Genomic DNA, 19,319 nt, shown 5'->3' with positions numbered 1-19,319 from the left:
TATATATATATACATATATATGATGTGTCTTATTTCATGCTTGTTCCTAATGATCAGCTCCTCCTTCCTATACCTTCTCTCCTATCGTAAGGACCTATGGTGAGTACCCAGACAGGACTTACATTCCCCTTCATGCAACAAAATTACCTCCCTGCAAGGCCCTGCGATGTATACCCAGTCAGGACTTGCATTCCTCCTTCACTACTACCCGGTAGAACGACATTACCATCCTTCGAGGACTTATGACAATTACTAGCAAGACTCACCCTGTCTAATCACCTCCTAACCAGCTACTTAAGCTATTTGAGCACATGCTGTCAAGGCCTTCTGTTACAGAGTACTTCACATTATAAATTGGAGTCAGATTGTCTAACACAAACACCTGAACAAGGCCTTTAAAAACCACTTATTTGTTCACCGACTCTATATTCAATCTAACACATCAATCTGAACAATATTTATTTAATCTTAAACAAATACTTACTGCTTGTATCAATTAATTATAATTAACTAATAAATGATCAAACATATCTTTATATTAGAATACATAAGTATTCTGGGTAACCGTGCTGTACCCCATGTTTAAATCAATTTGTAATGTTCTTTTACTGTTCATGGCAACAGTTAACATTTTCTGATTTTATTTTATTATAGACATAAAATATCACTAATATTATATAATAAAAAAAGTACCAACCGCAAATAATGGCAAATCATGTGATAGAAATTTTGGAATATTAACATCCTTTATAGACCGCAACAAGATTATATCTTCAACTTCAGTAGGATATTTCAGTTTTAAATTTCCAGCAGCTATTAATACTGACTTCACAGCCCTCATACCTTTAAAATAAGAAATACTTATTAAAAAATGTTGCATGAACGCAAATATTGATAGAGTTATAGTTTTAACCGTAGAGAAAATCTAGATTATGGTTAGGAATATAGTACAGAAATTAATTTAATTATTAAATCAGTAATTAAAATAAATATTATATAATTAAGTAATTTTTATATTGTTAATATTACTTAATATAATTTATTTCTGTCCCTTCTATTTTGTATCCTAAACTGTTAAACGGTTATCTTAAACTATTTAAGGTAAGGGCCTTTTTTTTTTCAATATTACCATGGAATAAAAAATCAGTGATATTTTGTTCAACACATCTCGTCTTTACTAAAGGAATACAACAAGATATTTTATGATTTTTGCACCAAATCTTTGAACTCAAGGTTCCAAGTCAAAATATTAATTATTTTGACACAAAGAAACAATATAAAATTAAGTGTTGGTAACCCCATGATAAAACTTCTTAATATTTCTTTTTATCTTTATTCTAATAGTTTACAGTCTAATACAAGAAAATGCCTTACCGTAATCATAATGATGCTGTGATGAAAGTTGTTCTGAACATAATTTGTAGGTTGCAACTATTTTCACAGCTAATGGTCTAGCATTCACAAATCCATATGAGTACAAATATATTTCTGAAATCATGGCATAATCTGGAACCATCATTGCAACTGAACGAAACAGTGCCTACCATATAGGAAAAGAATAAATTAATATAGTATTGGTTGCATTTCAAATATCATCTAAATAAACCAGAACATAGTAAATTACTTTTAAATTATCAGGCAATTCTGAGCGTCCTGCATAGCCAGGGTTCATGGTAATAAAAACAGCACAAGTAGGATCCAGAGTAAGTTCAGTGCCTTCAAACAAGAGCTTTGGATTGCCAGACATGATTCCCCTTTGTATTGTCAAAATTTGTTGAGCTACTACAGATAAAACTTCAAGATCAATACGGTTGAATTCATCAAAACAAGACCATGCTCCTGAAGCTGCTAATCCCTGTTTAAGTTACAAAAACACGATATATAACCTTATTATTATATATGGTTATAACAATTATAATTATTATAAAAATATTTTATATAGAATATTGTAAAAGGTCAAGGAAAATGATGAAAAACACATAAATAAAAGCTCTGTTCTAAAAGGAGTTTGACTGTTCATGGGTGCATGTGGAATGGGTTCAGTTTGATAAATGATTTTGTCATCATAATTATTTAATAGGTTTCCAACTTCACTTAACCTAGATATAAGCCTTTCAGTAGATAGGATAACTCCATAAAATCATTCTTAGTATTTTCAATGTTGATTCTGTAACCATAATGTAGAATGTAAATTTTATTAATTGTTATATTTTTATATTTATGGCATACTTTTGCAAAGAAAAATGTTAAAATTATGCTTTGAGAAATAATATATTTTTTTAATTTATTTATTTATCTATTGACATTTACAACTGTACATAAAATACAAGTAAATTTGAATTAAGATCATAATGGTATTATATAGGCATGTAGAGAAACTACCCATTGGTAGCACTCTAAAAACATTTTTACAATTTAAGGTCTCAAGGCCATCTTCTTTTCAGGGGCCTCGGAGGATCGTCAGGAATGAAAGAGGAAGCAAGGTTAGAAACTAATGGATTTGAGTGGTTAGGGAATTTATAATGGAAAGATTGATATATGGTTCAGGCTAGATCGGTTACATAAGGAACATTTAGGTCTTTATGGATGATTTTATTTGTAACAAAGGAGCATTGAGGATTTTACAAAAGATTTTGGATTGTAAGGATTCCATAGGAGAGGAATTTGAAGGTTCAGTGGAGCCCCAAAGCTCATCTCCGTATGTCCAGATAGGCTTTATTATTGTTATGTAGATTAGTCTTTTGTAATGAATTAGAAGTTTAGAAAAGCAGAACTGGACTATGATCTAACAAAAGGTCATCCAGGAATTCAACAATGGCTTAGAAGGAGGAAATCTGGGAGGTGATGAATATGTCAAGGATATCTGGTAATTTTTTTAGGGATGTAGGCCAATAGATAGGATTTTTGGGCGAGAGGATAGCATAAATATAGGAAGTGGAAACTCGGAATAGGATGTTACCACAGGAGTTGGTTGTTCGGCATCCCCATCATTGGTGTTTAGCATTGTAGTCTCCTCCAGCAATGAAGCACGGTCCGAGGGTTCGGAATAAGGGATCAAGAAGGTTATAAGAAAGGTTATTCCCAGGAGGACAGTATACAGCTGAAAAGGTAACATGGAAAGGGAGAGTCAAAATGATTACAGAGGTTGAATGGAATACATCAGTTGGATTGGAAGGAATAAGGGAATGGGACAAGGATACAAGAACCAGCATGGGAAGTATTCCCTGGGTGGTCTGATCTGTAAGTGATGTAGTCATGACACAATGTAAAAGTATGTTCGTTGAATGAAATGAGTTTCAGTCAGTAAGGCAATGTCAATGTGTTCATCATGTAGAAATAAGTTGAGTTTGTCACGGTGGTTTTGTAGACCATTGGGATTCCATAACAAGACAGCTAGAGACTTTGTACTCATTGTGGGAAATTAAACGGGATTTCGGATAGGATTCGTGTGATAAGGTTGATCAGGGATTTGATGGTCTCTTGAAGATCTTTCAGAAAGGATGTAAGGATAGAGGTTATATTCATTGGATTTTGGTAATGAGGATATGGATCAGGAGCTTTTGATGGATAGTTTGTGGGACTAGGAGTGCTGAATGGGGGGGAGAAATAATGTTAAAAGTACTTTTCTAAAAATTTTTTAAATTAGAGTTAATCGAATTGTTAACTGAAAAGCTCATTTGGAAAATTAGTACCTGAAAGTATTGCCTTAATGGCTAATATAGAAATATTTGTTTTGAAATCAGAGAAGATTAATTTCAACTTTATATACGGCTATAAGTGAAAGTTGTGTGATAAACGCACCGCACCAGATTTTTACTTATTTCTTTCTATTCAACAAAAAATGGAACACTTAAAAAACATGAAATATCAATTTTCTCCTTTTCTGGTCATTGTTTATGAACTTTATTGTTGCTTTATAGGTAACTTTGTCAATAATACATAATTTAAAAAATTAATTACTTTAAAAAATTTTCCAAGAGCTATATAATCTAAGCCATCAGAACAATTAAATACAACACACTGCTTAGCAACAGCTTTAGCTAAATCTTTTGTTGTTTCTGTCTTTCCTGTTCCAGCTGGACCTTCAGGAGCACCTCCTATTTAACAGAAATAAAACTTGAAAAATCAACTTAAAATTTACCAACTTTATATACACCTTAAAATAAAAAAAAGTAACATATTCACAATATCTATCATACCACTTGCAAAAAATTATAATTTCAACTAAAGGAGAAAACACCCATATAAATATTTATTTTAAAAATAACATTTAAAAAAATAAAAAATTTCATGTATGCAATTAACAAATATTTAACAACCGGTTTTCCTACTGCATGTACTAAAATGGATTTAACTACCCTAAGAGCATTACAGAGTATCAGTGTAAGATACTGTTTACAATTTAATGATTGGTCTCGACCAATATTTATTTTGAAGAATTGATAGTTTGGAAAGCCAAATAAACTTAAAACTTCAGTTAAAAAGAATTTTTTGATAATGACTGGAAGTTTCTATTAATTAAGATTGTTTATATGTAATGTTTAATACATAAATTTTCTTATTATTCAAATTTATCAGCAATCTATATAGTTATAAATACAGGTGTTGGTGGCTAGAGTATGCCTATCAACTATCAGATAAAGAATATTATAATCACAATAAATAGATATTCTGGAAAAATAAAGCAACTTACACAGAATCAAAAGAAAGATTATAAAAAAAAAAGACAAACATTAAAATATCAATAAATAAAGTAAACCTTTCATCCTTGGAAAAAATGTTAACATTTAATTTGAAGATAAGGTTAAAGAAAAAATAAAATTAATAATAGACTCGGAAAATACTTTTGTCACTTTCAATTAATCAAATAACCACAAATAAAATTCTCTGGCTTTCAGTTTTTCTTAATTTTACTTACTTAAATTAGAAATATATACCAAGAAAAAGGAAAGTGATCATGAAAAATTTGGAATCGCAGATTTTCTATAGAAAAACCTTTTTAAAGGTCCTCGGCATCAAAATAGACAAATATCGCAAAATGGACTCTGAGTGTGTACATGTTTTTGTCAGTCAAGCTTAATAACGGAAACTTGTACGAAAGTGAAATTACATATTTGAGGTAGATATATGTTACAGCAAATGTTTTACTAAAATTAATGAATTGATAGAACAGAATTCCCATTTTACATCACTGATTTTACAAATTTTTTATCAAGTTCCGTGACTACTTCATGATTTTTCTCGATCAAAAAAAAAAAAAAAAGGCACATTTAGTGACAAAATTTTTCTTCCTTTACAAGAATCTAAATAATTAAAATGACCACTTAATATTACATAATAGAACACAATCCAATTTATTCGAAACTTGGGGACATAATAAAGTGGTAATTGAAAGTTGTGTGATTTACCAGAAAATGTATAATTTTTGATTGGTAACCCAATGAGGTTTTCTTAGGTAATAACTTTTTGTCCTTATTTTTCCATGGGTATTTATGCTTTATGTGCATAGTAGCACAATAAAAGCTTTAAGTAGAAGAATTTAAGCAAGTCTCATCAAAACCATTTTGGTGTAAGAGATTTTTCAGTAATTGAACACACAGTGTCTAATTTGCAGCACAGGCATTGGTGGCCAGAAACCTCCAAATCGAAAAAAAAAAAAAAAAAAAAAAAAAAAAGCTAAAAATCCATCTATTCTAGAAATAATCGTGGTACTAACACATGAACAGGAAGACCTATGGCCGAATATGGGTTTCTTCGACCTATATGAAATGCAAAGATCGTTAGGAAACTTCACATAAAAAATTTGACCCAATTACAATACTCTCCTTTTCTAAGGTTAAGGAAACTTAAATGATTAAATTAGGGAAAATAGAAAATGATAAATATTTATGAGTTCTTAAGTTATAAAAAATATCACAATAAAAATAAAACTAACATACCTAAATGCAAATGAAGAGCTCCAAACAATGTTCTGTAGCACCTATCAGTCAGTGGTGTAATAACAAGGCGAGGAGAGTTCCCTAAATACTCATAGCCATACCTCAAAGAAGAATTGATCATGGAGGCTATAAGGTTATTTTCCTAAAAATAAAACCAGTTCAGAGTTATTGAACAATTGAGTGGATGCATTATAGTTTACTTATTATTTTTTAATTAAACTTTTATTTGGACTTCAGAGGAGAATAAACTGCATTATATTGACATTTTGTTGTTTTGCTAAAAGTTACATTAATGCGTATGTATGTGTAGCTTATTGGATTGGACTGACCCATTGGCTACACACTATGTGTAAAATTTGACCATACTGAGTCACTGGATAAAATATAATTTGTTATTGAAAATAAAATAATATATGATGAAAAAAAACTACACCTATACTGCTCTAATGAAAAGTATATTAAAATTGCACGGTGTAGTTAACCTCCGATGAACAGATATTACATCAGATTACATTTATTGATTTGGCTACACAGGAAGAATCTGGTATCCATCTTTATCCAAAAATATAAGATAATAAGGGTTATGTGCATTTTGGCTTAGTATGTAACTGACAAATCAAATCCAAATTCTGAAATTAGGTATAGCTGCCATTTAGGTTGAATGAGTACTAAACATTGATGTGTAACAAATCAACCACAAGAGTTGTCTAAAGTAAAATATGACGAGTTTTCAATACATTTATTCAATTATATTCCATATCCCAGTTTGATGATTGCCAATGAATAAAGAGTTATAAATATGTACCTTATACATATTCATTAAAGCAGGGGTAATTGCATACTAGGAAATACTATTGAGGAGTGTTATGCTAAACCCTGGTGAATCTATTTTTTGAAAATATGTTTGTGAATGTGTCCTTCATCCATAGTCCCCGAGAAAAATCATTCCCTTTTCTTATAAATTCAAATTTTCCAGTTTTTTTTTTAGTCTCCAGAATGCCTTCCAAAATTGAACTTAACTGTAGTTTGGTATAACGAACCTCAATTAAATTATCAATGGTAATATTCAAAAATTATTTTAAAAAAAAAGGGAAAATGGATAGTTTTAACTTACTCTCATATCTTAGGTATAGCTTAGGTCCAAATGAAAAGTTTTAATATTAAACAGATAGGAGAATTTAATTTTAATTTTATAATATTAATCTCAGGGCGGGTTTCTAGGCAATCAGAACAGACACATAGCTTTAATAACACTTTTTTAAGCTTTAATACTTAATTATATGTTGAGCAACACTAACCAATTTATATTCTTCTATGATGACTGATGGTTTTTGATGACTTCTATTTTACAAACTAACACTGTCTTTTAACAAAGTATTTGGTCCTTTAATAGTTTTCAACACATCTCATCCCGGCGATCCAAAACAAAGAGTCACTTTAACTTTTTGGATGATTCTAGATGTTTCTAGATGTCTTCTTTTTCTAGATATTCCACTGAGGGAAACAAAGAATGTTCAGGACCTCCTGCATCCAGGATACGTCCTACCTTTCCCTCGTATAAACATCAAGTCCCACACCAAAAACCAAAACCTGTCTTGATGTTCCATGTAATCATCGATTGTAGCACAACAGTTTTGGCTTTTTGCAAATGATTTCCTTTCTGAATATTATTCTTTAGCACTTTTTCTTGACTTCTATTTTTTCTTAAATTTACTGTAACTACAATTATGATGGGAAGTTAAATAAATTTTTTAAAATATTTGAATCTGCTCAACAAGGCCTTGATTCAACAGACCTCGGGAGAACACAGGTCGCCATCTTCTTTATTTCGAACAACGTATTTCTACTTCATACCTGACTAGTAAAAATTGGTTAACTTGCATTTTTTATTTAATACAACAAATAAACAATAATGAAACGATATATAAAAAATAAAACATACTAAAAACCATTTATATATATAAAATAACTATTTACTCATAAAAGAGGATATTACACAATATCATAAAAGTGTACATGATTGAATGCAATATTTAAAACATAATTATCTCAGGAACATTTTAATATACAGGAAAAAAAATAGATTTCACAGTCATTTAAAATTAAACATTGTAAAATCTAAGGTGCAATTAACCCAAATTACTTTACTGATTATGCTATCTCATAAAATTAAAATTGTAATGTCCTTACAGTCCAATAATAGCGAAGTTGACAAAGCCATTGAAAGTCATCATCCTTAGCAATTTTACCAGCTTCCAGCAGTCCAACGACATCACGAGCATGGACATCAATAACCACCAGAGCACCTGGTAAATAAGCAATTATTAAAAAAATAAGCCTACTTTAGTACAGTTAAACTTATAAAAATCTCCTAAGACCCACAGATAAAGAGCTCTATAACTAGAAAAATGTAAAAAAAAAAAAACTACTAGAACAAATTTTTAAATTTTTTTTTAATGTCAAATCAAAAACGTAAATAGAATTACTTAGATCTTAAGATTTTACCACGAGATCATACCTAAAGTAGTTCTGTTTTGTGTAGAAAGTTTTCCCCGAACTAACTCAACAATTTTATCTATTTGAGTATTACATTGATTTTTGTATCTTGAGATTGCCTTTTTTCTTATTGCAGTATGAACCTCTGTAGTCCAAAAAGTACTGGTAACTGCTAAAACTGCTTGCCCAGGCCAATCCATTACCCATAAATGACGAGCTTTTTTTGGATAAGCAAAAAGGGAATCTGCTAGAACCTATGACAGAAAATAATTAAGTAATTAAAGAAAGATCTAGTAAACTAATTACTACATGTTCACAAAATATTTATTTTGGATTGAATATCATTAATAAATTATTATTCAAATCATATGAATGTTTTCTAAACGGAGGAATATAAAAACAAGAAACTGAAAAATTATTTATTTCAATTAATTTTTTGTCTTAACCGCACATAAGAAAAATGAACATTTTATTTAATCTCATGCAATACCTTACCTGATGAATACTTTTTTTCATATCTCCTTCCAATGCTAATAACCATTTCTCAACTTGGCCTCGTGCTTGCACAGTACTAATTACATCGACAAGATGAACTGTTTCATTTTCAGAAGATATCATGTGAGTTATTTCTAATTCATCAGTAAAAGTTAATTTAGCAATTCCTTCAAAACATTTTTTCAGATATTGTTGTACTCTATAATAATTAAAAACAAAAAAAATAATTATCACATGGAGTATTTATTTTAAAGTGCGGGTAGATAATTATTAAATGTAATCATATCAGAATAAAAACTGTAGAGCTAATAAATACCTTGTTGGATCTTTTGTTTCTGATAGAATTTCAAGAAGTTCATCATTTGATAAAAAGAAAAATCTTGGGAAATACAACCTCTTTTTTTCTAAATACTCATTTAATCCTCTTTGAATCACTTCTAGTAACATATTACATTTCTTTAATCTATCTAACATCTTGTCAATGTCTACCACTACCATTACATGGGAGTCAGCACTAACCGTTTTCATGATATCTCTCCAAATCTATAAAATAAAAATTAAAAATGTATATAAAAACAAATATGAAATGTTACTTTAACTAACAAAAAAACTGATAAAATAAACCAGATTTCTATGAGAAAAAAATTAAGAAGACTAGCTCCCTAAGCACGTACTCCCGATCTGTATAGAAAAATCAAGTTGAATAGATGTTCTGGTGCATCCTCTTCTAGGACGACCAACCCTCTTAACAACTAAATAGAACTGTTTGACACAGTCACAGAAAAATGTGAGAAGTTATCAATGAAAATTTTCCTGGGGAGAGAATACCCTACAGGCTCATAAGAGAGTAAACCCTTCCTGAACATGAGATGCAAGGATCTAACAACAAGCAGAAAATAATAAAAAAAAATATCAAGAAGTATGTTATTTGAAATACTATGTTGTGTAAAATAATAAAACAGTTTAAATTAAATAAACCTTATCAACTGCACTAAATTTTCTTCCTTCTTCAGGCATTTGCTGCTGTATATCAGGAGAAGAAAAAATTGGTTCCAAATATAACCATGTTGCCTGAACTTTAAGCCATTCATCCATTATTTCTTGTAGCAGTATTAATTTTGCTTCCCATGCACTAAAAAATTTAAAAATGTAATAAATAAGCTATACTATCTTTTATCAATATCATCATCATAAATACGGTTTGTCATTAAATGTTATTCTTATTACAGTCCAACCTTGATTGTATAATTACTCTATTTCCCAATAAATGGTTAATTAGGATAATCAATTAGAAAAAGCTTTCCTCATTCAACTTGATGGAAAACAGAAGGAAGGTGTTACAGCCTTCTATCGGATTCATCTTTAATTTTCAAATCAGATTAAGATAGTTTGATATCATACACCATCTTGTGGCTCTATTTTAAAAGTCACACTTTCTACTCAAACCTTTACGTAATCTCACTGTGTACAGATCTCTAGTAACTATCTTCTCCTTCTATGGACACAATTCCTACAGTTCTCTGCCGACTCATCTGTTAGAATCGCTGTGTGTTATTTCATGCAAATTTCTCTACTGATTTGGCCAAGCCATTGTTTTACTTTTCTTTTGGCAATTATTAGTTACTTACAAGAATCGTGAAGTATTGATTGGAAGAGATTTGTTATGAGATCAGATAGACTAATCTCAGTCATATGGAATTTCATGAGGCCAAATGATGACATTGGAAGGCTATTTATCTGAAGGGGTACCTTTCTACAGCTCTACCCTTTTCCCATCTTATATTTATTTTCTCCACTTTATGTTTTATAGCTTTGTCAGAATTCTCTTTTTTAAAAAAACTTTGTACAAGATCCATCCACTTAAATAGCAGTCCACTTATTCACTTAAACTTATTCAATTAGGTTTTCTCAATACCTTTATATATTGGCTGAAACATTTCTGATTCACCTGGGCCACGATTATTTTAAAAAGTGGTTTTAATAGAATAATTGTACAACAGGCTGTAATGAGATGATTTGAATATATTATAATTACTAAATTTTAATTACTAAAAAGAATAATGACATGGTCCAGCATGAACACTAAAAACAATAATATGTAAAAACAAACAGTATGCCTGATGATGGCTTAAGAGCCAAATCATCATAAAGAAAAAATAAATATTAGTGATATTGCATTTTTTTTTTTATTGTTCAAACTTAGTAAATAAATTAAATCTTTAAAAAAAATTATAGAAAATATTTAAATATATGATTTAGATAAACCAGATTTTAATATTTAAATAGTTAATTGTATTAATGGAGCCGGTGCACTTTTTCATTTAACTGAGAAGGACAATCAATGAAGTTAGTTCATAAAATGTTAGATACATTTTGATCAAGGGTAAATGAAATAAATAAAAAAGTTAAATAGGATTAATTTTTTTAAAAGTTTTAAATATTTTTTTCAAATGAAACTCACCTCCTATAAAGGACAGGTCTAGATTTTGTAAGCTGACCCATGAGCTATAAGTTATATAGGGCCTCCATGTAAAATGTGGAGAAAGAAAAAAAAGTTGATCCATATAAAGTCCACACTTCTTTATATCATATCACTTATTTTTTAAAAATTTTATAGAAGTATAACTGTCCTCTAATAATAACATGAATGCACAGTGCAAGTAATGGCATATATACAGATTTTTTTGCATGTAGTTATGGATTAAACACACCAAAAAATTGATGATTAATAGTAATATATTTAAAAATCTTTTTTTATCATCATAATTTAAGATTCTTATTACCGCATAGTAGTGTGAGGTTTCTGCTTATACAGCCTTATTTGTCTCTGTTTGCTACTAATCTTCTCTCTTCCCGGTTTAGATTTCTTCTATTTCTATAAAATTTTATAATATCATTTCTATAAAATAAGCCTTCTGGCTTTCTGGATGTTCTGCTGCCAGGTAATTATGGGCCTACCTCTAGGCTGTGTCCCCTCTACCTTGGCCTCAAAAGCCTTCCAGGCAAGATGATGGTTTGACATTTTAAGAAGATGGCCAAACCACCTTAGTTGGAATTCCTCTATAGTGGTGTGTATGGCATACCCTAACTGTGGTATTCCTTATACTGTCCTGTCTTGTTCTGCCTTTCAACGTCCTCAGGTATCGCATTTCCTTTGCCTGAATTTGTCCTTTATGTGTTGCTGTTATTGTCCACAAGTCAGAGGAAGATGTGAGCAATGGTACAAATATGAACTTGTATACCTTGATTTTGATATCTTTCTTCACCTATTTTCTGCTTAGGGAGGTTTTATTTAGGCTCTAAAACAAGCATCCAGCAGCATTAACACGTTAATCTTTTTTTATATTCATAAACATAAAAATCAATGATTACATTTTTTTTTACTCATAAAAATATTCATATTTTTTAAAAGACCAATAAATCCAACTAAAACTGTCCAGTGATTGAAGGGCTCCAACAGAAAAATAAATAAAAGTTACACAAATACTATTTTCTTGTAATAATAAGTAGTCAAAGTTAATACTTACAATATCTGTTGTTCAAATGGCTTAATGTAGGGAGAATTCTTCATTGTCTGTGTCTTCACGATATGATCATCAAGTAACAACTGAATTTCATCAATACTACTAATGATGTAAGTTCCAGTGTCCCTTAAAAAAAAATAAAAATAATGAGAAATGTTTATTTTCATAAAAATAATCACATTTATGTAAAACAAATTAAGTGTAAATATGAATGCATAAATATTCAAATATAAGGCCCTTTGTGATTCTTCATAGAAATAAAAATTAAAATATTACATACAGATGATTGACTGTATGCTTATGAAGAATTTTGGGATTTCTTTGACATAATAATTTATGTGAAGTCCAATTGTTGACAATTTTATACATTTTTGTAATTACAAAATTTTTGAAAACGTATTACATGAATTAAATACCTAATATATATGTATATATAGTTGACCGTAAAAATTGATATATAAGAAGATGGTCAGGGTTGCGGTCAAAAGTGAAACAAAAATAGTTTACAACTATTTATTTTCTGACGTTTCGCCCCACTTTGCAGGGCTTCATCAGGGCTGCTCCAAGGAATCGGTTGAACAGGAACCGATTCCTTGTTCTTCATTTCTCATTTCCTGTCTTTCATTTCTGTTCAACTGATTCCTTGGAGCAGCCCTGATGAAGCCCTACAAAGTGGGCCGAAACGTCGGAAAATAAATAGTTGTAAACTATTTTTGTTTCACTTTTGACCGCAACCCTGACCATCTTCTTATATATAAATACCTAATAATATTGATTATTAGGTGAAAATGAAATATTAATGAGGTATGGAATAATAATGATGTATTTGTTTATTTTTTTTACAAAAGTATACGTATACCATTAAAACTGAATAAAAAGATGTTTAAAAACATCTATTTCTATGCCATACCATTTAAATTACCCTACTTTTCAACTATGCTGTACTTTAAAGCTTAAAGAAAAAATGTATATATATTTTAAACTTGTTTTAGAAATTTCAAATATCTATCATTGACAGGAGTTTACAAGACTAACAATGAAAATTTATTACAGAAAAATTTTGAAACTTTTTTTTCAATTTTTCATTCACATCAATAAAATTAAGCAATTTTAGAAGATTTAATTTCCAAATGAAATAAAATTTCCAACAAAATATGTGTATAATATTATATTTTTGGTCAATATTCAACGCTGCAAGAGTGTGTGGAACAAAATTCTGACTGTACAGTTGTGCCTAAGAATCAACATTATAAGCCTGTAATAAACTATTTTACAAATGTCAGGTATGTATGTTTAGGTCAAATTGGACTGTCACAAAGGCCAACATTACAATATAATATATGCTCCTTTAAGGAAATTTTGTTTGATTTAATTTTTTATCTTCGAAAAATAACTATTTTTTGATTCATAAGTGTAAATATAAATCAATAAAGTACCAAAATTTTGTTATTTTTTTTCTAATTTCATTCTGAAACTGGTGCCTGGGATGTAGTAGCAAACCTGAAATTTGAATTTAGCATGCCAAAAACAACATAGAAAAATAGAGCAAAAGCTGCTACAACTTATAAGGCTTGATGCCATCTCATGACTTTTAACATTATGTCGTAAACAATTTTATTTTTCTAGAAAATTCTTGAAATACTCTCTTTTGAATCATAAAAATTTTTTTTTTCAATAACTTTGACTTAATTTTGAGGATTTGTAAATTTTGAATTATCTTGCTAAACTCTAATATGGCTCTAGTTTTATCTCTTTCCTCTTTCAATAGCTCCAAAAAGGGACACATTTTGCTTTTCAGGTTGAAGTGCATTCGTGAATTGCCCAGTCATGTTCAAATTTTCTCGGAATCTTTAGATGTCAGCTGAATGCTTATCGTTGCTTAAGCTTATTATTTGGATCTAGGATTTTATTTGGCAAGGTACCAAATATGAAAATTTCATGGTACAAATTGATTTACAAAGAATTGTCTTTCATGAAAGCTCCTCCTCCATTGACAACCACGATTTTAATGAAAATTCAATTCTAATTATCTTACTTTAGTACAGACAAATTAGATAGAAACATTAAAAAAAACTAAACCTTTCATAAATTGTTCATTAACATTCCTATAAGAACAAGAAAAAAGTTCCAGAGTTTCCTTCTGGTTTTGATGAAGTGGGTGGAGGGTGGAAGAAGGGATAGAAAACTGATTTATTTTCATTTTTTTTGTGAATATCTCAAAAACACATAAATCAGGTACAGTAGATTTTTTTCAAACACTGCAATACACAAAATTAATTTTTTTTTAAATCACTTTTTAGAGTACTCTTCATTTCTTTATTTTTTTTATGTTGATAAAATCAAAGGTTACGGAGAAAAGAAAGGTATAAAATGTAGAGAATTTCTGCCTTCCATAAAACTTACTCCAAAAACCATGAATTTTAATAAAATTCTAATTTTCGAATGAGTTAATATTACTTTGCGGTTGAATTTGTTAGTTTAAAATTTTTGAAAGTTAACATATCCCAATAAAAAATTTAGTTAGGGTTTTGGCTAAAAATTGAGTTTTGTTCATTCACTAGTTTTCATCTCATATGGGTCCTCTACAGTGTGTGGAAGGGAGGGAAGGAACACTAAACATTATTAAGTCATCATATGAACAAGTAAACCACTTGAAGAGAAATCAGTTGAACTGGAAGCGTTTTAGGAGTCAAACTCTATTCTGATGCATGTGTTTGTTTTAACTGATATCATTACTTCACCTGGCACAATCAGTAAGTAATTAAAATAATTTAATATCAGTCATAATGTTATGGTTGTGGACATTTGGGATTTCTCCACAAAAGTTCATCCACAATAAAAATAAAGATCTGGTGCTTTAATTTAGTAGCCTACTTTCATTTGGAATTAATTCTCACTAGTTTCAGAACAGAAACCCAAAGGGTTGTATCTTGCAAAAATTATAACCTATTCTTAACCATTCATTCAATGCTTCATTTTAATAGAATCAATATTGAAAATACTAAGAATGATTATATGGAGTCCATCTTGTCAACTAAAAGGCTCATATATAGGTTAAGTGAAATTAAAAGATTTATTCAATGACTATGGTGACAAGAAAACATTATCAGGCTGGCAAAACTGAAAACCCCTTGCATATTCATCCGCCACTTAAAACTTGTGACAATTATTTATGTATTTATGCACTCCATAACATTCTATGACCTTCTTTGTTAAATATTATCTCTGGCATTTCAAGAGGATGAAGATATCAGTAGTCTCCAAATTTTACTAGAAAAGTCAAATCCTAGAAAATGGATTGACTCCTTGGCAATTTCCTTAGAAGATTAAAAAGAAAAACCATCCTTAGGCAAATATTACATCAATTACATTAATGCCTGTTTTGCACTGAGGTTTTCTTCAACTCAATTTATTTCTGCACCTGATTATTTGTCATTAGTTTAATTTATTTGCTATAAATTTGTATACAACTAAGTGTATCAGTATTCACTTTGCGATGCTTCACCCATTGTCATTATATCAAAAACGTTGTCATTGCCACCACCCTACCTTTTTGTTACGATTTTGTTACATTTAATATATTTAAACAGTTTTATAGTGGTGATCTGCTGACACTTTGGCATTTATATATTTTTTCATAAATTTTTAAGTGCTTACATGAATAACAATAAATAAAGTTGAAATAGAACTTTTTGGTGGAATGACCCATACAAATATCAAAGTTAAAAAAAAATACAAATTATATTATTACCGATATTCCAGAACAGAAAATTGCATATCCGTCCATTCATTAACCATCTTCGCTAGTGCCTTTTCTAAATTATTTTCTTTGGTAGCTGCATCACTGATTGCTTCAAATTTACTAACATATTCTTCAATACCAAATTCAAATATTTTTGCAAGTGTTAGGTCATCATCTGGAACCATTGGGAAACCAACTATTTCTGAAATCATTTCCCAATGTCTTTCCTTTAAACCGGGGTTTCCTAGAGTCATCACTATAGGCATATGCTCCTTAAACTCTTCTATTTTTTCTCGGACCTACAACAGGAATTAGTTGACAGGATTTAGTTTAAAAAAACAGATTGACTCACAACTTAGTATATTCTGACAGTGTACTGCACTTTTAGAAGCAATCACATTATAAATTAAGAACAAAAGAAGTTTTATTTAAATATTTTAGGCTCCTGACACTGACTAAAAGATATTTCAACAGAATTTATTCAATGCTTGAATTAACATCTCAGATCCCAAACACAAAATATTTGGGTCATTTTCTGAAAAGATGTATTTTGTGTCCTCGACGAAATTAATTTTGAGATAGTAATCTTTAAATTAATTTTGTCAAGGACAGTTTAATTGCTGCAGAACCAATTCCACATCATAATGAAATTTAAAGGTCAGGTTGCTTAACGATATTCGCATTACTTATGCAGCAGGTACTAAATAATAATAATAATAATAAATAATAATTGCCGAACTCAATGCAATAGCAGCAGCACTTCACTTCTGTTCGTCTTTGAACCACAATAATATAACAATAATTACAGACTCACTAAGCTCGTTAAAAGGTTTAGATTGTATCCAGAGCATCCGTAAATTTCCTGCATCCATTTTTACTTAAACACTCTATACAATATGACAATATGGGTATGTCAGTTACATTTATATGGGTTCCAAGTCATGTAGGAATCGCAGGGAATGAACTAGCCGATCACGCTGCAAGAGAAGCACTCGCGCTTCCGGGACGGAGTAAAGCAATTTTAACTCCATCAGAAATAGAGCAAACCTCTTGAAAAGGAAGTCAAAGATAAATGACAATCTTTGTGGAATGAAAGGCCAAGGAGTAAATTAAAAATTATTAAAAAGGATGTCAAGCCCTGGGGTAGCTCCAGTCACAAATGCCATATAGAGGAGGTTATACTGACCAGTCTGAGAATAGGTCACACGAGGCTCATCCACTCCTATTTTATTTCAAAAGAAACGCCTCCTAACTGCCAGTATTGCAACAATTTGACAATAAGCCATATTTTCCAACAATGTCCATCTTTCACACCACACCTTAATAGCTTAGGGCTAAATCCAGATATTTCAAAAACCCTCGGAGACGATGATAAAACAATAGAATTAGTGTTTCAGTTTTTAAAATCAAAACATTTACTGACAAAAATATAACATTAAACGGAAGAAAAAATAAATAAAAATAATAATAATAAATAATCAAATTAAAAATATAAATAAAATTAAAGAAATATAAGCAAAATTAAATAAAATATAAATGGCAATGATGACCAATGAAGTATGGCGCCATTAAACAAAAACAAACAAAGTACTAAATTATATCAACACCATGTTAAAATGATGTAAAACAACAAGATTTAATACAATTGAAAAATTTTACTCACAGCTTGAGCAAGCCTTTTAGGCTCTGGTAAATCACTAAAAAACTTTTCCAATTTGTAAATATTTCTATAATATGCTCCAGTATCCGCATCAATTTCATCCGGATCATGTGATCCAACTCGTGATGTGGTCCATGCTTGATGCTTAAGGGTGAATTCTAAAGCATTGTCAAAAAGTTTCTTGAAAGGTGCAAGTTTGTCAGCAATCTATAAAAATCAATATAAAAAAATATTCTTCAGTAAAATAGATAAATACATTCAACTATTTTAAATAATGATCCATAAATGAAGGAATAACAAGCAGATAAATGTTTATGAACAGCTGAAGTTCTGGTTCAGATATTCTGACGATAGAACTTTATTCTTATCATATTGGAAAACAATCCATATGTTATATAATAATGCCATAGTTAAAACATAATGCTTCAAACTCATAATAAATCATAAATATAAGTAAAATACCTACCTGCTTACGTTTTGGATAAAATGATTCTTCCCAATTAAAAGATTTTTCTTCTTCATTAAATTTATCAATGGTGGTTATTGCTCCAACTACTTTAGATTCAAGATTTGCAGCCTTAGCTTGGTACATTGCCAATTCTTCAATATTCCCATAAGTTTCCAATAATTCTACATCCTTCATCCATGCATCTAAGTCATCTAAAAATTCCTTAATGCGATCCTAAAAACAATAAATGTCCAAACAGACAATAAATAAATAATTTTACATTATACATCTCAAGCATAAACTTACCTAGGACAGTAAAAATTATAATTAACAATTTGAAAGCCTTTTCTTTACCATTCCACACGAATGTGTGACATGTTTTGGATAAGTGCGTATAATGGGGTATTGGGCTCAGTATCCTAGGCTTATAATGAGGCTCTCACCTTAAGAAAAATAATGTTAGTAAACAGCGAGGTATTTGGGCTGAGATAAATCTTCAGAAGTCAAGGTTTTATTGAGAGCAAAATGTTGGATCAGCCCTGTATTTGAATTAGTGTTTGGTTCTGAGATAGAGACCATCCCAAAGTCGGTCAAGCAAAGACTAGTGTTCAAGAGAAAAGTTCTATACAGAATCTAAAGCCTGTTAAAAGCAGATACAGAAAGGTAATCTAGAGCTCCACAGATGGACCACAAAGCCAGACATCATGAAGGTGAAAAAAAAAAGGAATGTCACATAAACTTTTTAAACAAGAAGCATCAGAGGACCTGCAGTAGAGAGAAATTGTCGATAAGAGAATCTAAAATCTGCTTGGGATACAGAATTGGAATCCAGCCCCACAGAATAGAGAGATTGGAAAGACTGCTGTAGGAGATCCTGACTCATTTAGTGAATGAAGTTGATGATTTTGTAGTCTATAAATAATAAAAATTCAATATAATATAGCTGAACCCGGAAAGAACCTTAATGATAAATATTATACAATTGGATTCAATACATTTAATAAAGAAATTGTTA

At 30.1% G+C, this 19,319-nt stretch overlaps 1 protein-coding gene across 2 annotated transcripts in view; it reads right to left on the bottom strand.

The window, feature by feature from the left end:
• Dhc36C (Dynein heavy chain at 36C) overlaps positions 1-19,319 on the bottom strand; it is a 105,440-nt gene that overhangs the window by 68,027 nt on the left and 18,094 nt on the right. For both annotated transcript variants that reach the window (XM_014428644.2, XM_067048387.1), the window contains 14 exons: positions 18,323-18,538; positions 17,860-18,063; positions 16,206-16,495; positions 12,458-12,580; positions 9,909-10,062; positions 9,247-9,473; positions 8,931-9,129; positions 8,458-8,689; positions 8,130-8,245; positions 5,940-6,081; positions 3,961-4,097; positions 1,625-1,855; positions 1,375-1,540; positions 698-843 (listed from right to left, as the gene is read on the bottom strand). In XM_014428644.2, coding sequence (XP_014284130.1) covers positions 698-843; positions 1,375-1,540; positions 1,625-1,855; positions 3,961-4,097; positions 5,940-6,081; positions 8,130-8,245; positions 8,458-8,689; positions 8,931-9,129; positions 9,247-9,473; positions 9,909-10,062; positions 12,458-12,580; positions 16,206-16,495; positions 17,860-18,063; positions 18,323-18,538 — 2,583 coding nt within the window. The remainder of the gene's footprint in view (positions 1-697; positions 844-1,374; positions 1,541-1,624; positions 1,856-3,960; positions 4,098-5,939; positions 6,082-8,129; positions 8,246-8,457; positions 8,690-8,930; positions 9,130-9,246; positions 9,474-9,908; positions 10,063-12,457; positions 12,581-16,205; positions 16,496-17,859; positions 18,064-18,322; positions 18,539-19,319) is intronic.

This window comes from Halyomorpha halys, unplaced genomic scaffold (assembly GCF_000696795.3).
Source record: "Halyomorpha halys isolate HHAL.00 unplaced genomic scaffold, Hhal_1.1 Scaffold730.1, whole genome shotgun sequence".
NCBI classification, from domain to species: domain Eukaryota; kingdom Metazoa; phylum Arthropoda; class Insecta; order Hemiptera; family Pentatomidae; genus Halyomorpha; species Halyomorpha halys.
This window is presented reverse-complemented; position numbering and strand designations above follow the sequence as displayed.